Source organism: Mauremys mutica, chromosome 12, assembly GCF_020497125.1.
Source record: "Mauremys mutica isolate MM-2020 ecotype Southern chromosome 12, ASM2049712v1, whole genome shotgun sequence".
Taxonomy (NCBI): Eukaryota; Metazoa; Chordata; order Testudines; family Geoemydidae; genus Mauremys; species Mauremys mutica.
The window spans coordinates 5191219-5218981 of NC_059083.1; the positions used below are offsets into that span (position 1 = coordinate 5191219).

At 65.6% G+C, this 27763-nt stretch overlaps 2 protein-coding genes across 2 annotated transcripts; one reads left to right on the forward strand and one right to left on the reverse strand.

Moving 5' to 3' along the window:
• The first annotated feature begins 679 nt into the window (after nt 1-679).
• LOC123345828 (suppressor APC domain-containing protein 2-like) lies at nt 680-10672 on the forward strand. Its single transcript, XM_044982885.1, has 6 exons — nt 680-1091; nt 3868-4004; nt 5963-6100; nt 8052-8153; nt 8470-8595; nt 9373-10672. Exons 1-6 carry the CDS (start codon nt 680-682, stop codon nt 9493-9495), a joined length of 1038 nt encoding a protein of 345 aa, XP_044838820.1. The 3' UTR covers nt 9496-10672.
• LOC123345829 (von Willebrand factor A domain-containing protein 7-like) lies at nt 9802-26246 on the reverse strand. The gene is made up of 15 exons (XM_044982886.1): nt 26010-26246; nt 25354-25635; nt 23963-24059; nt 23578-23700; nt 22688-22886; nt 21637-21806; nt 21066-21178; nt 20312-20428; nt 19510-19689; nt 18766-19183; nt 18008-18100; nt 17067-17353; nt 16491-16627; nt 15758-15926; nt 9802-10095 (listed from the first exon to the last, which is right to left on the reverse strand). The coding sequence occupies exons 1-15, from the start codon at nt 26244-26246 to the stop codon at nt 9802-9804; spliced, it is 2916 nt and encodes a 971-aa protein (XP_044838821.1).
• Between the last annotated feature and the right edge of the window lie 1517 nt (nt 26247-27763).

The window sequence follows — 27763 nt, forward strand, 5'->3', positions numbered from 1 at the left end:
TTACAGTAGGTCCTGCAATAACCAGCACTTCCGCAAACCCGGAGCCCAACAAACCAGGGAGACCCTACAATAACAACCCCCCCCCCCCAGCGCTTACGGGAGACCCTACAATAACAAACCACCCCCCCCCAGCGCTCACCGGAGGCCCGACCATAACAACCCACCCCACCCCACTTTTGATACAGGAGACCCTACAATAACAAAGGGCGCCCAGACGAGGGGAGCAGACGAGGGGGCGAAAGGGAGGGCAGCTGATGGGGGCAGGGGCTGGGTTCTTTGGGTCTCCCCCGCAGGGGTTGAGCCCCCTGGCCCCGATCCCAGAGTGGGGAAGGTTCATTAGCCAGAGCCGCTAATCAGCTGGCCTGGAGGATTAAGTGGACAGGCTGGTGAGTCACGTGACCGGCTCCCAGCTGGGATCACCCCCCGCCTCCCCCCCCAGCCACTCTGACTCCGAGATGGGCTGGCGAGGGACGGACAGACGGACGAAGCCACCGCCACAGAGAGAACCCAGGAGTCCTGGCTCCCAGCCCCCTTGCTCTAACCCACCAGCCCCCACTCCCCTCCCAGAGAACCCAGGCATCCTGGCTCCCAGCCCCCCCTGCTCTAACCCACCAGCCCCCACTCCCCTCCCGGAGAACCCAGCCGTCCTGGCTCCCAGCCCCCCACCCCGCTCTGACCCATGACCTCCCTGGTTGCTTCCCCTCCCCCCGCTGCCCCCGAGGACCCTGCCCCGGGCCTGGCCCCACGGCTGCCCCGGTCCTTCCTCCGCAGCCTCCGGACGCTGTTCGAGATCCTGGACGAGCAGCGGCGCGGGGCCGTGCACCTGTCGGAGATCGAGAGCCGCTGGGGCCGGGGGGGCCCGGGCCTGAGCCCCCCGGGGGGGGTGCAGCACGAGCGCCTGCCCCCAGGGGTGCTGCCCGCCCTGCAGCAGGTGGCGGGGCCCAGCGGGGGGTTTCTGAGCTTCCCCCGCCTGGTGGCCGGGCTGAGAATCGCGCTGCTCCAGGACCGGGAGCGGGAGCAGGAGCCTGGGCCGGAGCCGGCTGAGACCGGACACAACTCGGCGCAGGAGGGGCCGAGCGGGGGCCAGACGCGTGAGTGAGGGGGCAGGGCGGGGGGCCCGGACTCCTGGGTTCTCTCCCGAACTCCAGAAGGGGGGTGGGGCCTAGTGGTTAGAGCAGGGGGGCTGGGAGCCAAGACTCCTGGGTTCTCTCCCTGGCTCTGGGAGGGGAGTGGGGGCTGGTGGTTAGAGCAGGGGGGGATGGGAGCCAGGACTCCTGGGTTCTCTCCCCGGCTCTGGGAGAGGAGTGGGGGCTAGTGGTTAGAGCAGGGGGGGGGATGGGAGCCAGGACTCCTGAGTTCTCTCCCTGGCTCTGGGAGGGGAGTGGGGGCTGGTGGGTCAGGGCGGGGGGGCAGTGGCAGCTCTCGGGGCTGGGGGTGACGGGAGGGTGGGGGTGGGTACAGGATCTGTAGGGGAATGGAGAGGGGGATGGGCAGCCAGGCGGCTGTGGGGCCAGCCCCCCCCCGGTCTCTCAGGAGGGGGGGTCAGCCTGGCAGCATACGGCCGGGGGCTTAGCAGGGCTGATCCTGTCTGCCCGGCCATGGAGAGCCCCAATCCTCTTAGAGCCGGGCCCGGCCTGGCCCCACGGCCAGCCAGAGCCCTGGGGAGCCGGCCCCACGGCAGCCCCCCTCCTCTAACCCACCAGGCCCCGATGCTGCCCCCCCCACCCGCCCACCTACCCCAGCTCCCGCGGGCGCCGCTCCCAGCGTCTCGCCCCCGGCCTGGCACCTGGGAGCTTTCGCTCGGGTTAAGCTGCAGATTAAGGCGTCTAATCCGACCCACCGGCCGGCCCAGCGCCAGCCCCAGCTGCTGCGGACGCCTCCCTTCCCGGCTCGGCCCACGAAACACCCACCGGAGAGTACGAGCAGCCGCCCCGCCCCAGAGGTGGCTGCATCTCAATGCCAGGGGGGGGTCCCTGTATAACCAGCCGCCCTGCCCCAGAGGTGGCTGCATCTCAATGCCAGGGGGGGGTCCCTGCATAACCAGCCGCCCCTCCCCAGAGGTGGTTGCATCTCGGTGCCGGGGGAGGGGTCCCTGTGTAACCGGCCGCCGGCCCCAGAGGTGGCTGCATCTCAGGGCCGGGGGAGGGGTCCCTGGATAACCGGCCGCCGGCCCCAGAGGTGGCTGCACCTCCGCCCTGGGGGAGGGGTCCCTGGATAACCAGCCACCCCTCCCCAGAGGTGGCCGCATCTCAGGGCCAGCTCTAGCCTGGGGCCCCTGGGCACGTGAGACAGAGCCCAGAAAATCTTGGGTCTAACGGTGACAGGGAGGGAACACTCACCTCAAAGAGCCCGGGGGCTGCGGGTCGGGAGTGAGGGGCACCGGCAGAGCTGGGGGGAGCCCGGGGGCTGCGGGTCGGGAGTGAGGGGCACCGGCGGAGCTGGGGGGAGCCCAGGGGCTGCGGGTCGGGAGTGAGGGGCACCGGCAGGGCTGGGGGGAGCCCGGGGGCTGCGGGTCGGGAGTGAGGGGCACCGGCGGAGCTGGGGGGAGCCCAGGGGTTGTGGGTCGGGAGTGAAGGGCACCGGCGGAGCTGGGGGGAGCCCAGGGGCTGCGGGTCGGGAGTGAGGGGCACTGGTGGGGCTGGGGGGAGCCCGGGGGCTGCGGGTCGGGAGTGAGGGGCACCGGCAGGGCTGGGGGGAGCCCGGGGGCTGCGGGTCGGGAGTGAGGGGCACCGGCAGGGCTGGGGGGAGCCCGGGGGCTGCGGGTCGGGAGTGAGGGGCACAGGCAGGGCTGGGGGGAGCCCAGGGGCTGCGGGTCGGGAGTGAGGGGCACCGGCGGAGCTGCCTACGTGCGGCCGGGCATTGGGCAGCACAGCTGTGTCTGCGGCGGGGGGTGGGGGGGTCGCTCCTGGCGCCAGGCCCCGGCTGCCCTGTTCCTGCTGAGTCGGCCGGAAGCCCCGGCTCTGTCCCTCCCTCTGTCTCCTCGGGAACCCAGCCCCACGGGCCCCTCAGTCCCCCCCAAACTCTCCCTTGCCCCTTAAATCCCTGCCCCCCCCCTTCTCTACCGTGTGCGGCAAACCCGAGCCAAGGGGCTGAGACACAAGAGAGGGGGAGGGGGGAGCCCAGGGCCGGACTGGCAGGGGCTGCGGGTCAGGAGTGAGGGGCACCGGCAGAGCTGGAGGGGGCAGGGCTGGGCTGGCAGGGGCTGCGGGTCGGGAGTGAGGGGCACCGGCAGGGGTGGGGGGGGCAGGGCTGGACTAGCAGGGGCTGCGGGTCGGGAGTGAGGGGCACCGGCAGGGCTCATGGGGGGCAGGGCTGGGCTGGCAGGGGCTGCGGGGTGGGAGTGAGGGGCACCGGCAGAGCTGGGGGGGGCAGGGCTGGGCTGGCAGGGGCTGCGGGTCGGGAGTGAGGGGCACCGGCAGAGCTGGGGGGGGCAGGGCTGGGCTGGCAGGGGCTGCGGGTCGGGAGTGAGGGGCACCGGCGTGGGACGCCCGGGGCCAGTTAATTACATTGACGAGGGTCGTGTCCGTGTCTCCAATACGAGGATCGATGGATCAGTACAGGCCCAGCCGGGCAATCAATGAGGCCCTGTAATTAATTAGTGGTTTAATTACAGCAGCGAGGACGGGACAAGGGGACAAAGGCCCCCAGAGGGGACAGGCCCCTGCCCCATTCCCTGCCCCCCGAGCCAGCCAGTTCCCGCCCTGGGGCCTGATGGGAGCCGGTGGCCCCTAGAGGGGACAGGCCCCTGCCCCATTCCCTGCCCCCCTGAGCCAGCCAGTCCCGCCCTGGGGCTGGGGGGAACCGGCACCCCCAGAGGGGACAGGCCCCGTGCTCAGGCTGGGGCTCACCCCCACCCTTTCCCCCCAGGTGAGGGGGAGCCGAGGGGCGTGACCCGATCCCGCAGCATCAACAGCTCCCTGAGCCAGGCCGGGCGGCCCCGGAGCCTCCGCGTCCAGAAGGAGCCGCGACGCCACACGATCACCCACGGCATCGACTACGGGGCGGTGAGTCCCCCCGGCCCAGCCCAGTGCCCCCCACTCCCGACCCGCAGCCCCCCGGGTGCCCCCCAGCCCAGCCCCGATCCCCCCACTCCCGACCCACAGCCCCCTGGGCCCAGCCCCGCCCGGCGCCCCCCACTCCCGACCCGCAGCCCCCCAGGTGCCCCCCAGCCCAGCCCCGATCCCCCCACTCCCGACCCACAGCCCCCTGGGCCCAGCCCTGCCCGGTGCCCCCCACACCCAACCCGCAGCCCCGCAGGGGCCCCCCAGCCCAGCCCCGATCCCCCCACTCCCGACCCACAGCCCCCCGGGTGCCCCCCAGCCCAGCCCAGTGCCCCCCACTCCCGACCCACAGCCCCCTGGGCCCAGCCCCGCCCGGCGCCCCCCACTCCTGACCCACAGCCCCCTGGGCCCAGCCCCGCCCGGCGCCCCCCACTCCCGACCCACAGCCCCCTGGGCCCAGCCCCGCCCGGCGCCCCCCACTCCCGACCCACAGCCCCCTGGGCCCAGCCCCGCCCGGCTCCCCCCACTCCCGACCCGCAGCCCCCCAGGTGCCCCCCAGCCCAGCCCCGATCCCCCCACTCCCGACCCGCAGCCCCGCGGGTGCCCCCCAGCCCAGCCCCGATCCCCCCACTCCCGTCCCGCAGCCCCTTGGGTCCAGCCCGGTGCCACCTACTCCTGACCCACGGCCCCCTGGGCTCCCCCCAGCTCTGCCGGTGCCCCTCACTCCTGACCCGCAGCCCCCTACATGTTCTCTACTGGTGAAGAACAGAAATAATTACTGAAGTCCTACAGGATGGGAGGAAATGGGGCAGGGGCCTGTCCCCTCTGGGGGGCACCAGCTCCCATTTGGCCCAGGCTCGGGGGGCAGGGAATGGGGCAGGAGCCTGTCCCCTCTGGGGGGCGCCGGCTCCCATTTGGCCCAGGCTCGGGGGGCAGGGAATGGGGCAGGGGCCTGTCCCCTCTGGGGGGCGCCGGCTCCCATTTGGCCCCAGGCTCGGGGGGGCAGGGAATGGGGCAGGGGCCTGTCCCCTCTAGGGCCGGGGGGGCGTTTCTTTCCGTCCCCGTCTCTGTCCCCCTGCCTGGCCCAGCCGGGCGGAAGCCGGGGCTTAGGGGCCATTGTCTCGGCGCCGCGGGAAATGCTGCGCTCAGCAGCCGGGCGGCTTAGCCGGGCACAGGGTCCCCCCCCGCCCCACCCCCGGGCTCCCCGGGCCGGGCCCCTCAGTCAGCACCGGGCTGGGCTGCCGAGCGGGAGCCGCCGGATGGGCAGAGAGGAGGGGTGAAGGGGGCAGCGCGGAAGGGGAAGGACACGGAGTGGGGGCTGGATGAGGGCGGGGGCTCCCCGCTGGCCCCCCCACCCCACCATGCGGCGCTGCCCCCTGCTGTCGCTGCTGCTGCCCCCCGGGGCCGTTCAACGCAGCTACACCATCCTCATCCTGCCCCTGGGCACCGGGCTGGGCAGCTGGGAGGCAGAGCACTTCTTCCTGGGGGTGAGTGACAGCCCCGCCCTCGGGAACCCAGGCGTCCAGGGCACCCGGCTCTAACCACCAGCCCCCACTGCCCTCCCCGAGACAGGGAGAGAACCCAGGAGTCCTGGCTCCCAGCCCCTCTGCTCTAACCCACCAGCCAGCACCTCCCGCTCTAACCACTAGACCCCACTCATCTCCCAGACTCTGGGGGGAGAACCCAGGAGTCCTGGTTCCTAGCCCCCCCCCTCCACTCTAACCACCAGCCCCCACTCCCCTCCCAGAGCTGGGAGAGAACCCAGGAGTCTTGGCTCCCAGCCCCCCTGCTCTAACCCACCGGTCCCTCACCTTCCACTCTAACCACTAGACCCCACTCCCCTCCCAGACCTTGGGGGGAGAACCCAGGAGTCCTGGCTCCCAGCCCCCCCCTCCCCAAGCTGGGGAGAGAACCCAGGCGTCCGGGCTCCCCGCCCCACACTGACCCCCGTCTCCCCCCAGCTGCAGCGCAGGCAGGCGCGGGAGCGGGAGCGGGACGCGCTGCTGCAGGGGCTGGAACTGGCCGAGCGCCTGCGGGGCTGGTACCGGCGCCACCTGCTGGAGGCCCAGCGCAGGCAGGAGCAGGTGGGGGCGGAGCCGGTACGTACCATCGCCACCTTAATACGGGGGGGAAATGGGTCAGGTCATTGTCTTTGGGGGGGATGGGAGGGGTCAGATCGGTCCATTGTCACAATGGGGGGGTGGTTGGTGTTTTTAATTGAGGGGTGGGCAATAGATCAGTCCATTGTTTTTAATAGGGGTGGATAAATCCATTAGCCTGGGGAACACGGAGCAAACCATTTTTATTGGCAGGAGGGACGGATCAATCCATTGTTACTGTGAGGGGGACTGGATTGATCTGTTAGTATTAATTAGGAGATGGGGATGGATCGATCTTCGGGGTGGATCAAACCATTGTGATTAGAATGGGGATGGATCAGTCCATTGTTAACATGGGGAGGTGGAAGGATCAGTCCATTCGGATTATGGGGGGAATAGACTGGGCCATTGGTATGGATAGGGTGGTAATGGAGCAGGCTGTTGTTACTGAGAGGGGTGGTGGGAGCAAAGCTCAGTCCATTGTGTAAAGTGTGAAGGGAGTGGTTTGGTCCATTATTAATAATGGGGGGTGGAGCAGTCCACTGTGTTTAATGGGGGGTGTGGAGAGATTATTTCATTATTACTGTACAGAGGGGTGAGGGTTACCAGGTGTCCGGTTTTCGATAAGGGACCCTGGGGGCTCCGGTCAGCACCGCCCATTGGGCCGTTAAAAGTCCGGTTGGGGGTGCTGTGGGGCTAAAGCAGGCTAATCCCTACCTGTCCTGGCTCCGCGCTGCACCCCAGAAGCAGCCAGCAGGTTCAGCTCCTAGGCAAGGGGGCCACGGGTCTCCACGCGCTGCCCCTGCCCTGAGCACCGGCTACGCACTCCCATTGGCTGGGAACCATGGCCAATGGGCGCTGTGGGGGCGGTGCCTGCAAGCAAGACAGGTGCATGGAGTCTCCTGGCCCCTCACCTAGGACCCGGACTTGCTGGCTGCTTCCGGGGTGCACGCAGAGGAGTCAGAGGGGCCAGGACAGGCAGGGAGCCTGCCTTATCCCCCACCCCATTGCCCCACTGACCAGGAGCCGCCCAAGATAAGCCCATGTCCTGAACCCCAACCCCCTGCCCCAGCCCAGAGCCCCCTCCCACACCCTGAACCCATCACCCACTCTGGCACCCCAACCTCCTGCCTCAACCCACAGCCCCCTCCCCCACACCAAATCCCTCGGCCCCACCCTCCCACCTAGAGCCCCCTCCTGCACCCCAAACCCCTCATCTCCAGCCTGACTCCAGAGTCTGCACCCCTACCCCCTGCCCCAACCCAGTGAAAGTGAGTGAGGGTGGGGCAGAACAAGCCACCGAGGGAGGGGGACTGGGTGGGGGCGGGGCTTTGGGAGGGGGCGGGGCTAGGGTGTTCAGTTGTGTGTGACTAGAAAGTTGGCAACCCTAATTGAGGTGGGTTGTTCTGTTATAAAGAGTAGGTGGGGTGGATCAGTCCATTGTTATCATTGGGGTGAATGGACTGGTCCATTGTTATGTGGAGGGGAAATGGACTGGTCCATGGTTACCATTAAGGGGGAATGGACTGGTCCATTGTCACTGTCTCATGGAGAGGAAATAGACTGATCCATTGTAATCGCTGCGGGATAAATGGGTCCACGGTATTATTGGGAGGAGGCAATGGGTCATTCCATTCTTATTATTATGGGGATAACGGGGAGGAACAGTCCATTGTTACTAGTGGATGGAGGATATTGGATCATTCCATAACTATTTAGTGTGGATGGATCATTCCATTGTTTAGTGTTGGGGGGAGTGAAATGGATCATTCCATTGTTCCCATGATGGAGGGGTGAACTGTGATATGGGATGCAGTGGGTCAGCCCAAGCTGCCCAGGGTGGGTACAGGGGACCCAGGCGTCCGGCAGGGGACCCAGGCGTCCGGCAGGGGACCTGCAGGCTCGTTGCAGGAATTTTCCCCATTGACTATTTCTTCTCCCCTCCCACCAGGATTATTTCCCGGATTCGTGCCCCAATCAGAGCTGCCTCCTGCTGGCCAAGATCCAGGAGGTGAATCTTGGGCTGCGAAACCTACTGGCCAGCCCTGGAAAGGTCAGCGGGGGGGTGGGGGGCTAGCAGGGGGCTGCGGGTCGGCAGAGCTGGGGGGGCAGGGCTGGGCTGGCAGGGGCTGCGGGTCGGGAGTGAGGGGCACTGGCAGAGCTGGGGGGGCACGGCTGGGCTGGCAGGGGCTGCGGGTCGGGAGTGAGGGGCACCAGCAGTGCTGGGGGGGCAGGGCTGGGCTGGCAGGGGCTGCGGGTCAGGAGTGAGGGGCACCGGCAGAGCTGGGTGGGGGAGGAAGGGGGAGCTATGCACTCTCTTGGCTAGTATGAAAAGGGACTCGATGGATCTGTTCTTCCCCCCCATCCAGGCTGACCCTCCCCCCTGCTTCTCCTCCAGCCGGTTTGGGGTCCCCCTCTTCCAAACGGGGAAGCAGCAGGAATTTCAGCAGCAAGCCGTGAACGTGCTGAAGGAGCAGAACCGCCTGCTCATCAAGGTACGGAGGTGGTCATGGGCCCGGGAGGGGGAATTCGGGACTCGGAAAATGGCAGCAGAGAAGGGTTCAAGATGGCCGACTCTGCAAAGTCCACCCTGCCTCCCTCAGGGTGCAGCAACTGGTCAAGATGGCCAACTCTGTGGGGATCTCTGCCCTGTGGCTTGGTTGCCTCAGAAGTCGCATAACAAGATGGCCACCTGATCGCTCTATTCCTAGAGTGGCAAGGGGTGAGATTCAAGATGGCTCACCACACCCAGCTCTGCCTTCTGGCAAGGTTGGGTTTGAGTCCCGGATTCAAGATGGCGGCCTAGGGTGCCTAGCGGTGAGGTTGGGCGGGGGGTAGGACAACGAGTGCAGAGCTCTTCGCTGCCATGTTTCAGCAGTGGGTTCAAGATGTCCGCCTCACGAGTCTTCACTGCCAGGTAGCCAGGAGGTGAGGCAAGGAGGTAGCGCCCCAAGATGGCCACCTGGGGAAGAGGCAGTGCCACCAGACGGCCGCCAGAATGGTCTTCCTTGATAGATTGGGTGAAGGCCCAAGATGGCCGCCCAAGAAGCGCAGGATAAGTAACGGGCAGCGCAACAAAATGGCCGCCTGAGACGTCTTCCCTGCCCCGGAGCATCCAGGTTGGGCTCGGGCAGGGGGCTCAAGGTGGCCGGGAGGTTGGCGCCACCCGCTGGCCGCCCGAGGAGTCCGCGCTTCCCCCCTTCCCATCCAGGGGCGTGGGGAGGGAGGCCAATATGGCCGCCCGAGCGTGACCGATGTCCTCTCGGCGGCAGGAGGTGTCGGAGAAGAGCGACCGCATCGCCCAGCTGGAGCAGGAGAAGGCGGCTCTGTGCAGGCAACTCCAGGAGAGCCGGGGCTACCGGCTGCCCAGCCACAAGGAGTCGACCTTCATCTGACAGACGAGGTCACTTCCTCCCACAGACCTACCGGACGAGGTCACTTCCTGCCACAGACCTACCGGACGAGGTCACTTCCTGCCACAGACCTATGGGACCCAAGTCACTTCCTTCTGAGAGAAAAGACGTAATTTTCTCCTGGGGCAATGATGTCACTTCCTGTCATTCTCCCAAGGCCAGTGAGGTCACTTCCTTCTACCCCACCCCCCAGTGCAGTCATTTCCTGCTGGACCTGGAAGGAACTAGCTCACTTCCTCCTCCTGTCCTATTATGTCATTTCCTCCATCCTATCATTGGTCCATGATGTCACGCTCCTGATGGTATTACATCATCGTCAGATTCTGCTGACATCACTTCCTCTTCAGAGCCTGTAGGCGTCACTTCCTCCTCCTTGCTTTTTCTGATGATGTCACTGATTTCTTCACTTCCTGTCCCTTCTTCCTCCAACCCGTGTGGTTGTTTCATAGTCAAGTCCAACCCTGCCCCACCCTCCGAGGTCACGGCCTTTCTTATGGACACACACACAGCCTGACACAACCACCCCATGATGTCACACTCCTGGCTTCCTGTCATCTGGGAGCCTCCCGATGACATCACTTCCTGGATTATGGGTAACAAGAGGGCTAATAACTGACTGTCCAAAGAGGCTTTCAATGGGGAATACCCACAGTGCTTTGCACCAGCACCCGCATAACCCTTAGCTATAGATCTATGAGGTCCCCATCCCACCCTGCATACTCCTCTACTTCCCCCGCACCCACCCACCCCCACCCACACACCCACCTCTCAACCCGCACTTTTACTTGTGTGCATTTTCAGAGTTCCCTCCCTGACCCCTTTGTGGGGTCTGACACATTGTCTATGTCTAAGTGCCCTCTAGTGGCTGGATTCAGACCTGCGCGTGTGTCATTAGCCCTCTAGTGCTTAAAGCTGATGGGGATTCTCCTTCCACCACCTACCTTTACCCCCGGCATCCCTTTGACAACACATAGCATGAGCTTTACCCTCCGTGTTAGCCCCCATCCTCCCCCACTTCAGACGATGGATGTGGGGGGAAGACTCCTCCAAGGTATTTATTCTAATCGCTGTAAATAGACCGATTGCAATTAATATAATAAACTTGGCCAAAAGGAAAGGACAGAATTCAAGCTTCACTTCTTCATTCAGTGTCCCACTCCCCGCCTCGCTGAGCCAGGGATTGGGGCTGGATGGGAGCCAGCGCCCCCTAGAGGGGAGAGGCCCCTGCCCCATTCCCCGCCCCCCTGAGCCAGCCAGTCCCTGCCCTGGGGCCGGATGGGAGCCAGCGCCCCCTAGAGGGGAGAGGCCCCTGCCCCATTCCCCGCCCCCCTGAGCCAGCCAGTCCCTGCCCTGGGGCCGGGTGGGAGCCAGCGCCCCCTAGAGGGGACAGACCCCATGTCCCAAATCAGAATTGGAACTCACCTCTTCTGCGGCATTATCAATTTTCTTTATTAACAGCAGTTTAATTTTTTTTTAAAAGTGGTATCTTTAACCAACCAAAAAACAAAAACAAAACTAACAAAAAAAAAAAAAGCACAAACACCCAAACAATAAACCCAATTTAAAATCATCCCCCAGAAATACCAGAATCACCGGAAATAAATATAATCCAAAAATAATTCACTTACTGAAAATAATTAGCCAAAATATACAAATCAGCCACAACTCTTCCAACCATTAGGAGATGAAATTTAAAAAGCATCTCGGGTCAGGACGATCATGGGCAGCTTCGAAAGGCAGAACAGAGATCCCAGCCCCGTCATGCCAGGCATTGCAAACCCCGCCCTCCCCAACTAAGATCAGGGCTCCAGGTGCTGCACACACCCCTCCTGACTGAGATCAGGGCCCCTGTTGCACTAGGTCTGCATACAGACATGGGATAGTTTCAGCCTTGAAGTGCTTACACACTAGACAGACCAAGGGGAAACTGAGGCACAGACCAGGAAAGCGACTTGCCCAGAAGAGGCAGGAATTGACTCCAGGAGTCCTGACACGCAGCCTTATGCATTAACACAAGGCAGCCCGGCCATTCTGTGCTCTGCGGCCTAGGAGAACGTCCAGCAGACAGGCACCCAGGAGGTTCTGAGTTCAAATCCCACCGCTGTGACTGAGAGGCCCCGACCTCCAGGAGCTGTCGCCATGACTCACACTGGGCGTTGGTGCTGGGAAATGGAGTCAGGGTGTAACATTCATCCCCCAAAGTTGGGGGAAAATATATTATTTTTTGCTGGAAATTATTCATACTTCTGGTGTCAGTTCAGAAAAGCATCTCAAATAGCCCATCCCAGATTCCCGACTTGGGGGTGTCACGGTATGAACCCCCCCCCCCTCCCCTCCACACACACACTGCAGGGTGTTAGAGCCACACAGTCACCGGTCCCTTTTCTCCCAGCAGCCCCCAGTGCAGCTGCAGAGGAGAGCTGACCTGGATGCTCTACCACAGGGGTCCCCAACCCCCGGTCTGCGGCCCGGTACCGGTCCACGGCCTCTTACAAACCGGGCCGCGAACCGACCCAGTGGACCTCCCGCAGGCGTGCCTGCGGGAGGTGTACCCGAGCCGCGGGACGAGTGCTCCCTCCGCAGTCATGCCTGTGGGAGGTCCGCTGCTCCCGGGGCTCCGGTGGACCTCCCGCAGGCATGACTGCGGACGGTTCGCTGGTCGCGCGGCTCAGCTGGACCGCCCACAGGCACGCCTGCGGGAGGTCTACCCGAGCCGCAGGACGAGCGCTCCCTCCGCAGGTCCCTGGTCCTGAAAAGGTTGGGGACCCCTGCTCTACCACATCCTCACGAGAGGGCACCCTATAGTAAGTCTCCTAGCCGGATGCAGTACCACCTGTCTCCACTAGAGGGCACCCTATAGGAAAAGCACTGCTTGCATCCGAAGAAGTGGGTATTCACCCACGAAAGCTCATGCTGCAAAACGTCTGTTAGTCTATAAGGTGCCACAGGATTCTTTGCTGCTTCTACAGAACCAGACTAACACGGCTACCCCTCTGATACCTATAGGAAAAGCGTCCCATCCGGGTGCAGTACCGCTTGTCTCCACTAGAGGGCACCCTATAGGAAGAGCCTCCCACCGGGTGCAGTACCACTTGTCTCCACTAGGGGGTGCCGTAGCCAGGACTGGATGCTGTACCATAGCCCCCCCTGCCCCCCCCCCACACACACACACTAGGGGGACCTGCCGCCAAAGAGCCTGGAGCCGGCCCTTGCCTCGGGCGCAAAGATTCCTTGTTACGGCTCTGACCCAGAGGGACAAAGGATTCCTGCCTTGTGCCAAAGGTCTATGAATGGGTGGAAGAGAAGGAGCCATCACGGGGAATCCCCGAGCTACCCCCTGAGCGGGAACGGGGGCTGGAGCAGGGGAAAGGATTGTGCCCAGACCAGGAAGGCTCCAGTCTGTGATAGCAGCTTATTGGAACATCCAAGTGTGAGATTTTATCCATATTCAGTTTATTACTGTAGTAAGCTTAGACTGGCGCGTTTTATTTTATTTTACTTGGTGGTTCACTTTGTTCTGTCTGTCACTACTTGGAGCCACTGAAATCCTCCTTTCTGTAGTTAATCAAATCACTTTTTACTCATTAATTAACCCAGAGTCTGTATTAATACCTGGGGGAGCAGACAGCCGTGCATCTCTCTGTCAGTGTTCCAGAGGGCGAACGGTTGATGAGTTTCCCCCGTATGAGCTTTATACCGGGTAAAACGGATTGATTTCGGTTTAGACCCCACTGGGAGTTGGGCATCTGGGTGTTAGAGACAAGCACACGTCTGTGAGCTGCTTTCAGGTAAACCTGCAGCTTTGGGGCAGGTAATTCAGACGCGGGGTCTGTGTCGGAGCAGACGGGCATGTCTGGCTCAGCAAGACGGGGTGCTGGGCCCCCAGCTGGCAGGGAAAGCAGGGGCAGTAGTCTGGGCACACTGGGTGGCAGCCCCAAGGGGGTTTCTGTGACCCATCCCCTCACAGGGTTTTCTCAGAGACTCACAAAATTTGGGCCGTTGCATTTGAGGCCTGGTCTACACTAGGCGTTTAAACCGGTTTTAGGAGCGTAAAACCGATTTAACGCCACACCCGTCCACACTGAGAGGCCATTTATATCGGTATAAAGGGCACTTTAAACTGGTTTCTGTACTCCTCCCTAACGAAAGGAGTAGCGCTAATATCGGAATTACCATATCGGATTAGGGTTAGTGTGGCCGCAGATCGACGGTATTGGCCTCCGGGCGGTATCCCACAGTGCACCACTGACCGCTCTGGACAGCAATCTGAACTCGGATGCAGTGGCCAGGTAGACAGGAAAAGCCCCGCGAACTTTTGAATATTTCCTGTTTGCCCAGCGTGGAGCTCTGATCAGCACGGGTGGCGATGCAGTTAAAAATCAAAATAAAGAAAGAGCTCCCGCATGGACCATGCGGATGTGATCGCTGTAAGGGCAGGCAAATCTGTTCTATCAGCGCTCCGTTACAGAAGACAAAATTCAAAATCATTTTTAAAAAATCTCCAGACAGACGCCATAGCAGGGACTCAGCGCACTGCTGCATGACAAGCGTAACAGAAAGCCAAAGAATCAAATGGACGCTCATGGACTGGAGGACTCAAGCTATCCCACAGTTCCTGCAGTCTCCGAAAAGCATTTGCATTCTTGGCTGAGCTCCAAATGCTTCTAGGGTCAAACACCGTGTCCGTGGTGGGTCAGGGCATAGCTCGGCAATTTACGCACCCCCCCCCACCCCCAGAAGTGAAAGGGAAAACAATCCTCTCTTGACTCTTTTACATGTCACCCTATCTGTACTGAATGCTGCAGATAGACGGGATGGTGCAGCACTCAACACCAACATCCTTGCTCCTCCCCGCCATGGGTGGCTGATGGTACAATATGGCTGATATCCATCATCATCAGCAGCCTATTGGCACATGGGGCAGTGCAAAAGGACTGGTAACCATGCAGACTAGCATCCGTGAGGTCGATCAAGGGTGCCTGCCCCTAATTTTTCCTGGTAGATGGTGCAATATGGCTGGTAACCGTCCTCCATCATAGCAACAGGGGGCTGAGCTTCATCAGCCCCCACCCTTCATGTGTAAAGAAAAGATTCAATTGCCCCTGGACTAGCAGAGGGATGCTGGGCTCCTCTCCTCCACACTCCTTACTGTCCTGTCTGGACTATCATAGCAGCTGGAGGCTGCCTTCCACTCATTTCTCACTAACAAGTCACTGTGTCATCACACAAGTGGGGGGACAATGCTATGGTAGCCCAGGAAGGCTGGGGAAGAACGGAATGAACAGGTGGGGTTGTTGCAGGAGCACCCCCTGTGAATAGCATACAGATCATAATTTCTGCAGGATCTGACACAGAGCAGCTGTGCTCTCTGGTTCTATGATACAGTGGTTCTCTAGTACACTTGCCCATATTCTAGGCAGGACTGATTCTATTTTTAGATACCAAAAAGGAGGAATTGACTCAGGGAGTCATTCCCAATTTTGGCTTTTGCGCCCCTGGCTGATCTCAGCCAGGGGCACTTATGACAGCAGCAAATGGTGCAGTGCAAAAGGACTGGTAGCCACGATCATCTTATTACCAATGTATGGATTGGTAGCTGGTGCAGTACGGCTCATAACCATCTCTGCTGTCATGCAAAAGCAAAAGCATGCTGCTGTGTAGCGCTGCTGAATCGCCTCTGTGAGCGGCATCTAGTACACATACGGTGACAGTCACAAAAGGCGAAACAGGCTCCATGATTGCCATGCTATGGCATCTTCCAGGGCAATCCAGGGAAAAAAGGCGCGAAATGCTTGTCTGCCGTTGCTTTCCCAGAGGAAGAAGTGACTGACGACATTTACCCAGAACCACCCGCGACAATGATTTTTGCCCCATCAGGCACTGGGATCTCAACCCGGAAGTTCCAAGGGGCGGGGGAGGCTGTGGGAACTATGGGATAGCTACGGGATAGCTACCCACAGTGCAACGCTCCAGAAATCGACGCTAGCCTCGGACCGTGGACGCACACCACCGATTTAATGTGTTTAGTGTAGACACACGCACTCGATTTTATACAATCTGTTTTACAAAACCGGTTTATGCAAATTCGGAATAGTCCCGTAGTGTAGACGTACCCTTAGTTTCAGCAGCTCAGGAAGTTTTGCTGCAGGACATTTCATTTCCCTGGTGTTTTGCTGAACAGCCGAGAGCCATTGCGGAGCCAGCGCCCTGGTGCCAGCTGCTGGCCGCGCGCCCCCGGACTCACCGGTGGCTGGTGCAGCACCAGGAGCTGGATGAAGGCGAAGTTGGCGTCCCCGGCCGGGGAAAGGGGGTCGGCGCGGAGGGTGACGGTGACAGCCGACCCGGGGGGGGCGCTGCCAGGCACCTGCAGCAAGATGACGCCCGTCGCCGTCTGGTTCCTGCCCAGCTGCAGCCTGCGCGAGAGGCGGGGTCAGCACCGGCGGGGACGGGGCAGGCAAGGGACAGATGGACGGAAGCTGGGAGCCGAAGAGGGACAGACGGATGCTGTGGGGCAAGGAGGGACGGGCAGACAGACCGACCCCGGGAGCCAAAGGACAGACTGACGGACACACCAACCCTAGGAGCCAATGGACAGACCGACCCCGGGAGCCAAAGGATGGATGGGCGGACTGATCCAGGGAGCCAATGGACAGACGGACAGACAGCCTGGGAGCCGAGGGATGGATGGATGGACAGACCGACCCTTGGAGCCAATGGACAGACCGACCCTGGGAGCCAATGGACAGACCGACCCTGGGAGCCAATGGACAGACCGACCCTGGGAGCCAATGGATGGATGGACAGACAAAGCAACCCCAGGAGCCAATGGACAGAGCGATGGACAGACCGACCAATGCAGGGAGCCAGGGGATGGATGGTCGGACAGACCGACCCTGGGAGCTGAGGGACGGACGGCCAGACGGGCGGCCAGCCGGGGGAGCCGAGCACAGACAGACGGACGGGCCCCGGGGGGTTACCGTGGGCTGGAGGTGCTGACGGGGTAGCCGGGGTCGCTGCTCACGGCCAGGCCCAGCTCCTGGGGCTCCTCGGGGTTCCAGACCCACCAGGCGACGGTGCCCGTCTGCCCCGGGAACAGGGGCCCGGCGCTGCTCAGCTGGGGGGAGAACCAGGGAGAGCTGGCTTGGGGGGGGGGAGCACCACAGGCCGACCCCCACTGGGCCCCCTCCCTGCCGCATGGCGACCCCCATAGCCCCCCCACCCCCTCCCTACAGCACAGAGCCCCCATGCCCTCCCTGCACCACGGAGCCCCCCACTGGACCCCCTCCCTGCTGCATCAGTGACCCCCATAGCCCCCCCCACCCCCTCCCTGCAGCATGATGCCCCTCCGACCCCCCCACCCTTCTCCCTGCAGCACAGAGCCCCCACCCCCTGCTTGCAGTACAGCATCCCCCCCCAGAGTCTCCCAAACTCCCTCCCTGCAGCATGATGCCCCCACTGCACCCCGAGTCCCCTCCTTGCAGCAGAGCCCCCCCCCACTGAGCCCCCCCCCCACTGAGCCCCCTAGCGCCGCCCTGGGGCCCAGCAGCACCAACCTGCAGCAGGAACCCCACGGCCGAGGTGACCTGGGGGGCTGGTCTCTCCACGCGCCGGCCCCGGCTGTCGGACCCTCGCAGGATCAGCGCGAAGCCCCCCCGGGGCAGGGCCGGGGGCAGGGCGGCGGCGTAAAGCCCCGTCCCCTTGGCCACTTCCTGGAGCGGCAGCTCCCCGCCCAGCCGCCGGCCCGTGAGGGGGTCCACCAGCTCCACCGCCTCCATCCGGACCGAGCCCCCGCCCGGCCGGGTCAGCCCCGTCACGGCCAGGACCAGCCACAGCGGCAGCCCTGTCGGGTCAGAACCAGAACCGAGTCCAAGCCCCCGTCGAGACGATCCCCGACCACGGCAGAGCCCAAAGCCCTTGGGCTCGGATGCGGACGCTTCTGGGGTGGGGCAGCTGGGGAACAGCCGCACATAACGCCACATGGGGATGGCTCACCCGGCGCGGGGATGCAGCCAGCTCTGGGGTGGGGCAGCTGGGAGAACAGCCGCACATAACGGCTCACCCGGCGCGGAGATGCAGCCAGCTCTGGGGTGGGGCAGCTGGGGAACAGCCACACATAACACCACATGGGGACGGCTCACCCGGCGCGGGGATGCAGCCAGCTCTGGGGCGGAGCAGCTGGGAGAACAGCCGCACATAACAGCTCGCCCGGCGCGGGGATGCAGCCAGCTCTGGGGCGGGGCAGCTGGGGGAACAGCCACACATAACGGCTCACCCGGCGCGGGGATGCAGCCAGCTCTGGGGCGGGGCAGCTGGGGGATCAGCCGCACAACAACGTGGGAGAGGAAGTGACAGGAGATTCACAGCTGAGTGAAAGCAGAGTGACCCAGCACACTGGGGCGCCCCATACACAGCCCCTAGCGCCACCCTGGGGCAATGGGGCAGCCCTGATGGGGGGGGGAGAACCCCCTGCTGATCCCCCCACCCCCGCTCTTACCTCTCACCGGGCGACTGTCCAGCTTGAAGAGTCCTGGGTGGGGCCCCTTGGCCGGGACAGCGAAGTAAGACAGGAAATCCAGCGAGCTGTTGCCTGGTAACAGAGCGGGGGGGGGCCCATTAGGGGAGAGGTCCCGGGCCCCCTTCCCCGCCCCCCCGAGCCAGCCAGTCCCGCCCTGGGGCCGGGGGCAGCTGGCGCCCCCTAGAGGGGACAGGCCCCTGCCCCATTCCCTGCCCCCCTGAGCCAGCCAGTCCCTGCCCTGGGGCCGGGGGGAGCCGGCGCCCCCCAGAGGGGACAGGTCCCCACCCCATTCCCCGCCCCCCCGAGCCAGCCAGTCCCTGCCCTGGGGCTGGGGGGAGCCGGCGCCCCCCAGAGGGGACAGGCCCCTGCCCCATTCCCTGCCCCCCCGAGCCAGCCAGTCCCCGCCCTGGGGCCGGGGGGAGCCGGCGCCCCCCCAGAGGGGACAGGCCCCTGCCCCATTCCCCGCCCCCCCGAGCCAGCCAGTCCCGCCCTGGGGCCGGGGGGAGCCGGCGCCCCCCAGAGGGGACAGGCCCCTGCCCCATTCCCTGCCCCCCCGAGCCAGCCAGTCCCCGCCCTGGGGCCGGGTGGGAGCCGGCGCCCTCTAGAGGGACAGGCCCCTGCCCCATTCCCCGCCCCCCTGAGCCAGCCAGTCCCGCCCTGGGGCCGGGGGGAGCCGGCGCCCCCCAGAGGGGACAGGCCCCTGCCCCACTCCCTGCCAGGTTTAACCCTTTCCTCACCTCGCACGTGCACCGAGTAGTTGCCCTGCGCCTGCACCTCCAGGGTCCAGAGGCCGACGGGCGGCCGGGGCGAGAGCTCGAGCCGGTGGAAAGTCCCGAATCGCCGGCCGGTGCCCAGGGGGCCGCTGGCGGCGTCCGAGCTCTGGGAGGTCCCTGTGGGGCGAAGGGGCAGGTGGGCAGAGGCCGGGACACGCGGATCCCTGCCCCCGATCGGGTGGGGGCGTCTCCCCCTGGACTCACCGCTGGGGTCCCGGAGCCGGAAGGTGCCGACGGCCCCCTGGACGGTCACGATGGCCCCGTCCACCCGGCTGTCGATCCAGAAGCGGTGGCTCTCCCAGGCGGCCCGTTTCCTCCGCCCCCTCCGGCCCAGCCCCCCGGGGCCCGAGCTGCCCCCTCTCTGGTACTGGAACAGGGTCACCTGGAAACACGGGGCCCCCACCCCCAAAACACAGCAGCGTCAGCACCGTCCCAGACGCCGGAGTCCCTCTTCTCCATCGCCCTCCAAGAGGTGAGGGATCCTGGGTCCCATTCCCCATCCCTGTCTCCAGCCCCACCCAGGGGTGACAACCCAGCGCTGCCGTCCCGGACGCCTGAGTCCCATTCCCCATCCCTGTCTCCGCCCCCCCGGGGGACAACCCAGCGCTGCCGTCCTGGACGCCGGGGTCCCATTCCCCATCCCTGTCTCCGCCCCCCCGGGGGTGACACCCAGCGCTGCCGTCCCACGCCGGGGTCCCCTCTCCGCACCGAGGAAGAAGTGGTCTCGCCGATGACGCCCGCCACCTGCCGGATGTTGGCGTTGTCGGTGAAGATGATCTGGCCGCCGGAGCTGCGGGCCAGGTCCACATACAGGTCAAAGCGGTCAGGGGCCAGCACCTCCCGCCTCACCCGCGTCCTGGAGGGGTCCTCCGTGATCAGGAAAGTCACCTGGAGAGGAACCAAGAGGAGGTGAGACTCCCCAGGGAGCTGCGAGACCCTGGCTCTGTTATTGTAGGGCCTACTGAAAGCACTGGGGAGGTTTGGGTTTGTTATTGTAGGGCCTACTGAAAGCACTGGGGAGGTTTGGGTTTGTTATTGTAGGGCCTGCTCAAAGCGCTGGGGAGGTTTGGGTTTGTTCTTTAATCGTTAGTGGGGCGGTTTGTTATTGTAGGGCCTACTCAAGGCACTGGGGTGGTTTGGGGTTGTTATTTAATTATTAGTGGGGTGGTTTGTTATTGTAGGGCCTACTCAAAGCGCTGGGGTGGTTTGGGGTTGTTATTTAATCATTAGTGGGACGGTTTGTGTTATATCCGGGCCTAACCCAATGCTCTTTTTGTTTTGGTTTCCTCTTGTTGGAGCGGTTTGTTATTGTAGGGCCTACCAAAAGTATTTTCCTTGTTTTGATTTCTCTCTTCTCTCGGTTCGGACGGTTTGTTATCGCAGGGCCTCCTGGAAGTCCCAACATCGTTTTGCTTTGCCGTTTACCTTTGCTCTGCCAGGTTGTTAGTGTAGGGTCTCTCGGGCATCCGTTTGTTTTGGTAGGGTCTCCCACCCGCCAGGGGCTGCCCACCTTGCACCTGCGCTCCTGGATCAGGGCCTCCACGCTGCTCCGGAGGTGGGCGTCCTTCGCCGAGGCGTCCGTGAAGACGAAGATCTCAGACATGGGGGGCGAGTGCAGCAGGGCCAGCTGGGGGGACACAGAGAGCTGTCGGGGGGCCAGATGGGGGGGGGGCTGTGGGCCGGAGGGACCAGAGAGCTGCGGGGGGGGGAGCAGGAGATCAGAAATGGGGGGTTGTGGGGAGAGGGGGAGGTGCCTAGGCAAGGAAACCGGGGGGGCTGAAGTGTGGGGCTCAGGATTGGATATGGGGGTGCTGTTTCAGGGAGTGGGGAAATGGGGGGATGGGAACAGAGGAGGTAAAAACTGGGAGGTTGGGGGAATCAGGGGAGCAGGATTGGGGGCTGTGGGGTGGAATTTGAAGGGGATGAGAAGTAGGAGGGCTGGGGGGGCAGGGGGAGCAGGACTGGGGGGCTGAGGGTCAGGGATTGGGGGGCTGAGAAGTGGGGAGGCAGGGGCAGGATTGGGGGCCACGGGGCAGGGATTGGGGGGCTGAGAAGTGGGAGGGTCGGGGGGGCAGGATTGGGGGGGATGAGAAATGGGGGGGCCGCGGGGCAGGGATTGGGGGGCTGAGAAGTGGGGAGGCGGGGGCAGGATTGGGGGCCGCGGGGCAGGGATTGGGGGGCTGAGAAGTGGGAGGGTCATGGGGGGCAGGATTAGGGGGGATGAGAAATGGGGGGGCCGTGGGGGGAGGACCCGGCTCCGGTACCTGCAGCGCCGACAGACACATCTCAGGCTCGTCACCCCCGCCCAGGGGGCTGATCGAATTCAGGACCCTCAGGAACTCGTCGGCGTCGCTCGTCTTGTGCACGGGCCCGAAGCCTGGAGGGGGAAACCGAGGCAGGGGGGCCGGGCTCGGGGAAGGGCGGGAGTCAAAGGGCAATCGCCCTAAATCCCGCCGGGCCCCACCCCCGAGCGGCCCCACCCAGCCCCCCAATGCTCCCTCTGACCCCCACAGCCCGTGACCTGTGTCTACACCTGGGGAGCAGCCACTGGCCTGGAATCAGCCCCGGGGGCCCCACACTCCACCCCTGCCCCCCAACCCCGTCCTGCCTCTTTCCGGCTTCCGCCCCGACACTTGGGGCGTTTGGTCTCAAACCAGGGGGTGGAAATCCGGCCCCGGCCGAGAGCGGGCGGGGTCCCCTCCCCGCGGAAGGATTTCGGGAGCTGGCGCTGGGCAGATCCGTGCAGGACGAGCCGGTAACATCGGGGGGTTCCCCTCCCCAGGGGGGCCCGCACCCCCCAGTGCCCCCCCACCGTCGCCCCCTCCCCGGACGCACCGGGGTCGTGGAAGGGGACCAGCAGGTAGGAGTCGGGCTCCTCGGGCCCCCCCAGCCGGCGGGTGAGGATGTCGCGGGCCTGGAGCCGGGCGGCGCCGATCTCCTCGCCCATGCTGCCCGTGGTGTCCAGCACCAAGCTGAGCCCCACGCCGGGGCTGGCGTCCAGCAGCCTGCGGGGCCGGGGGCACAGACGGACGCTCGGTCACCGGCGGGAGGGGACGGGGGGGGGCGACGTCGCGAGGGATGGGGCCAAGCAGGGGGACGTGACCCTGGATCCAGGGGTGGGGCCTGGGGGGGGATCCGGCTGTGGGGGCCGGGGCCGAGTGGGGGGACGTCACCCCAGGATCTGGGTGTGGGGGCTGGGGCCAAGTGGGGGGACACCCCGGATCCAGGGATTGGGGCCAATACAGGTGTGATGGGCCAGGCCTGAGCAGGTGGCCATCACCCCACGAGCCGGGTGAGGGGGGCAGGGCTGATCCGGGGGTGTGGGGGAGGGGTCCCGAGTGGGGTGGGGGCGGGGCTCGCAGTGGGGTGTAGGGGGAGGGGCCCCGAGCGTGGGGGGGGCTCGCAGCGGGGGGGTGGGGGAGGGGCCCCGAGCGTCGCGGGGGCTCGCAGCGGCGGGGTGGGGGAGGGGACCCGAGCAGGGTGGGGGGCAGGGCTCGCAGTGGGGTGTAGGCGGAGGGCCCCGAGCGTGGGGGGGGCTCGCAGCGGGGGGGTGGGGGGGCCCAATAGGGGTGTTGGGGGGGCTCGCAGCGGGGTGTGGGGGGAGGGCTCGTAGCAGGGTGTGGGGGAGGGCCCCGAGCGGGGTGGGGGGGAGGGGCCCCCACCGTGGGGGGGGCGCGCGGCGGGGGGTGGGGGAGGGGCCCCGAGCGTGGCGGGGGGGGGCTCGCAGCGGGGGGGTGGGTTAGGGGCCCCGAGCGTGGCGGGGGGGGGGCTCGCAGCGGGGGGGTGGGGGAGGGGCCCCGAGCGGGGTGGGGGCGGGGCTCGCAGTGGGGTGTAGGGGGAGGGGCCCCGAGCGGGGTGTGGGGGGGGCTCGCAGGGGGGCTCTCACCTCATGAATCGCTTGTCGTGGGCCAGGTCCCGCCGCAGGTCGCGCAGGAACCGGGCCGAGGCCTCGCGGGCCAGGCCGGCCGCCGGGCCGTGCAGATAGTGGTGGGGGGAGAAGAGGGGGGACGAACTGTCCTTGTTTATCCCCCCTTGGGGGTCCCGCAGGCGGCTGCTGTCGAGCTGCCCCCCGTGGCTGCACTTCCCTGGGGGGGGCAGAGGAGAAAGGCTTCAATTAGCCTCCCTGCTCCCCCAAATCGCCCCCCAGGGCCCCCCAAACCCCTCCCTGTTAAAATCTCCCCCCACATTGTCCTGCGGGGTCACCCTCCTCTGATGCCCCCCTATGATCCCAATATCAACCCCCACCCCGCTCCCCTCGCAAAGGTACCCCCCAATTATTGGGGTCACCTCTGCCTCCCCAAACCACAGCCAGCCACCCCTTCACCCCCGAATCATCCAGAGCAACCCTGGGCCCCCGGAAAGGTAACGCACGCATTATCGGGGTCACCATTCGCCCTCAGTATTGGGCGCTTGTTGCCTGCAGCAGAAATAAGCGGCACCCCCTAAATTATTGGGGTCCTGCCCTCTGCCCCCCCAACCTAACCAGGAACCCCAAATCAGCAACTTTCATAGCCCCCCCCGACATTGGTATCACCCCTTAAAATCTTGGGGGGGGGGGCCTCCCTGACGCCTTGGCACACACCAGCCATGCACCCCCAGACTGGTGTTTCCACGTCACCCCCACATAAGCCCTCCCCCTGGGGGGTCACAGCCCCCCTCTGTTCCCTCCGCACTGCAAAATGTTGGGGTGCTGGTCAATGCTGTGGGAAATGGGGGCCTGTGCAGGAGGGAGGGACTGGGGGGGTCACCCCCAAACCCGGCCCCGCTGAGCCCTACCGGGCGGTTTCCCCGGCTCGGAGCCGAAATAGCCGCTGGTCAGCAGCCCGCGCTGCCGGAGCGAGCCCAGGAGGTTCCCCTCGCAGGTCCAGCCGGTGCAGGAGCGGCAGGTCGGGACATCGGCTGCGGGAGAGGCGGGGAAAGGGCGGGGGGTGAAGGTAGGTCCGGCCGGACGCCTGGGTTCTGTCCCCAGCGCCGCCCCGGAACCTCCCCTCCCCCAGGCGACCTCGGGCACGTGGCCGCTCTGTGCCTCGGTTTCCCCAGGAGAAAGGAGGAGAAACGATCTGTGTTACGACTGCGACTCGGTCGGGGCCCGACCTCGGGGGGGGGGGGGTCTCGGCAGCGCCCGGCGGGAGGGGTCCCCGATCTCAGGCCGGGCTGGTACCTCCGGCGATGGAGCCCAGCTCACGGCCGGGTTGGAGCAGGTCCGGGTGGATCCCGCGGTGGCCCAGTTCGACCCAGTTACTGTGGCTGTAGAAATCCTGCCGGGAGGGGGGGAGAGAGATCGGGGGGGGGAGGGAGACGGGAGAGAGATAAATAAATGGACGGACCACGAGCAATCGGCCCAATGGGCCCCCGGCCACCCCCTCCTGGCCTTCTGGGTCACCCCATGGGCCGCCGAGCGTGAGAGCCCCCCCCACCCCCGCACCGCGGGCCGCCCCTGCCCCACGCTGGGCCGGAGGGAAGGGGGCAGCAGCTGGGAGAGAGATGGGAGGAGATGGGCGGATGGACACAGCTGGGCTGGGTGAATGGATGGAGGGAGCAGAGATGGCTGGACAGACAGACAGGGGCAGATGGGGAAGGGACGGACAGACAGAGGCAGAGATGGACAGACGGATGTAGCAGAGATGGATGACTGGATGGACGGGGGGTGGGTGGATGGGGGCATGGATGGATGTACTGACAGGTGGGAGCAGAGATGGACAGAGGGATGGATGGGGAGAGAAGTGGATGGATGGACGGATGGGAGCAGAGATGGACAGAGAGATGGACGGGGGCAGAGGTGGATGGATGGATGGACAGAGGGGTGGCTGGGGGCAGAGGTGGCCGGACGGATGGACAGAGGGATGGCTCGGGGCAGAGGTGGCCGGACGGATGGACAGAGGGATGGATGGGGGCAGAGGTGGACAGAGGGACAGATGGGGGCAGAGGTGGCCGGATGGATGGACACAGGGATGGAAGGGGGCAGAGGTGGAGGGATGGATGGATGGGGGCAGAGGTGGATGGAGGGATGGATGGGGGCAGAGGTGGCCGGACGGATGGACAGAGGGGTGGATGGGGGCAGAGGTGGCCGGACGGATGGACAGAGGGATGGACAGAGGGGTGGATGGGGGCAGAGGTGACCGGACGGATGGACAGAGGGATGGATGGCGGCAGAGGTGACCGGACAGATGGACAGAGGGGTGGACGGGGGCAGAGGTGGCCGGACGGATGGACAGAGGGGTGGACGGGGGCAGAGGTGGCCGGACGGATGGACAGAGGGGTGGATGGGGGCAGAGGTGGCCGGACGGATGGACAGAGGGGTGGATGGGGGCAGAGGTGGCCGGACGGATGGACAGAGGGGTGGATGGGGGCAGAGATGGCTGGACGGATGGACAGAGGGGTGGATGGGGGCAGAGGTGGCCGGACAGGTGGACAGAGGAGTGGATGGACGGACGGATGGCGGCAGAGATGGCCGGACGGACGCTGGGTAACCAGAGGGCTGGAGCTGAGCAGCGCCGGGCGCACAGACGGGGCGGGAGGAGGGGGCGGAGGGACCCCGGCGTCCGGGCGGACCTGCAGCGAGTGGAGCAGCTGGCCGAGGCGCCGGCGGGCCAGGGGGTAGAGCTCGGCGCCCAGGGCCTGCAGCACCTCGCGCCGGGCGCGCAGGAGGGAGGCGGCCGCCGGCCGCAGCAACTCGCCGTCGAAGTGCAGCACCGGGTCGTCCCGCGCCGCCGGCTGGAAGTCCAGGGCCGCGTTGGCGTTGGCCACCTCCGCCAGCGCCGCGCGGAACCGCCGGGCCGACGCCCCGGGGCCGTAATACGCCGCGAACACCTCGTCCGCCAGCAGGGGCCGGCCCTGGTGGGGGGGAGAGCGGCCATGAGACGCCGGGGCCGGCCCTGGGGGGCGCTGGCTGGCGCGGGGGGCGGGGACTGGGGAGTGGGGCAGGGGCCCGTCCCGTCTAGGGGGCGCCAGCTCCCCCCGGCCCCAGGGCAGGGACTGGCTGGCTCAGGGGGGCGGGGAATGGGGCAGGGCCTGGCTGGCTCAGGGGGGCAGGGACTGGGGCAGGGGCCCGTCCCCTCTAGGGGGCACCAGCTCCACCCGGCCCCAGGGCGGGGACTGGCTGTCTTAGGGGGGGGAATGGGGCAGGGCCTGGCTGGCTCAGGGGGGCAGGGACTGGGGCAGGGGCCCATCCCCTCTGGGGGGCGCCGGCCCCCCCGGCCCAGGCTCACCTGGAGCTGCTCCCAGGCGGGGCGCCGGCCGCGGGGGGGCGGCAGGTCCCGGAGAAGCTCCAGGGTGGCGTTGAGCAGCGCGTCCTCCGTCAGGTCCTGGTGGGTGGCGGAGCCCCAGGCCAGGGCCATGGCCCGCGACCAGAAGTTGGGGAAGAAGCCGAGGGCCCCGTGGGGCGCCAGGAGCAGCAGGGGCAGGACCCACAGGGGGCCCCAGGGCCGGGCCGGGGAACGCGCCATAGCGGGGACATGGAGCTGCGGGGAGCAAAGGGTTAAACGGGGGGAGACGCTCCGGGCAGCCCAGCGCCCCCTAGTGCCGCCCTGGGGCAGTGCCCCCTGCTGCCCCCCCACCCTGCTCCCTGCTGCCCAGCGCCCCCTGCTGCCCCCCACTGCTTCCTGCATCCCAGCGCCCCCTAGTGCCGCCCTGGGGCGTTGGGTCCTGCAGCGCCCCCTGCTGCCCCCCACCCCGCTCCCTGCTGCCCAGCGCCCCCCTAGCGACCCCCCCGCTGTCTCTCTGGGTGCAGCTGCCCCCGTCCCCCCGCCCCGCGTTATCTCGGCGGAGCAGCAGGGTGGGGAACGGGGGCGGGGCCCCGGGGAAGTAACGGCCCGGACTCCTGGGTCCTCGCTTCTCTTCTAAGGAGCAGCGGCTGCCCAGGCAACGCCCTCCCCCCCCGCACAATGCTCCCCACCGCCAGGACCCACAGAGCTGGGGGTGGGGGGGCTGGGAAACCGGGATCTGCCCTCAGCAGGACACGTTTGGGGGCGGGGGGTGAGTTGGGGGTTCCCAGGTAGCGCGGGGGGGATGTGGGATCCAGCCTCCTCGGGGGTCCCAGACAGCAGAGACCCCCCAAATCCCCCCCCCCCGCGCACCCGAGACACAATGCACAACCCTGGAGCCCCTAACACAACCCACAGCACAGCCAGACCCTAACAGCGCCCAGAGACACACAACCCAACACCCACACAGCACATCACCCCTCCTGGAGATACACAAACACCCACAACACACCCCATCGTCTCCCAGGGACACACAACACCTGCGCACACCAGCTAGACACACCGCACATACACACCCCACCCCGCACAACACAACACACACAACCCCCCCACTACACCCCCTAGTGTCACTAAACCCACACCCCACCTATAGACACCACTCAACACCCCCACACACACACTGCCAGACCGTCTCCCCACCACCCAATACCGCCCAGCCGGGATACAACCCCCCCCACACACACAACCCCCGAGACACCACATCCAGCTGCTAGCAGACTCCCCCAACTCCCTAGAGACCAACACAACCACCCGCAAACGCCTGCCCCCCGGACGCCTGGGTTCCCTCCCTGAAGCTGCTCCCCCCCCAAATCCCAGAGGTCCCAGCACCCCCTACCCCCCATCACTCCTCAGCCACGTGGGTCCGAGCCTGGCCCCCCAGCCACCGGCTCAGCCTGGGGGCAGAGACCCCAGAACTGACCCCCCCTCAGGGATCCCCTAACCCACCCCCTGGCTCCCCTAGGACATCACCCCCCCACCTGCCCCAGCCCCCCCTAACCCCCCACAACGCGGGGCTCCCGTACCTGGCTGGCTCCGTCCTTCTCCCCTTGTCTCCTTCCCCCCCCCGGGGAGATTCCCCCCCCCGCCCCCCACACACACCCAGCCAGCCCCCTACGCACCTCGCAGCTCCGGCTGGAGTGACAGCCCGAGGGCAGGAGAGGAGGAGGGGCCTGGCCACGCCCCTCTCTGCAAGGAGGGGG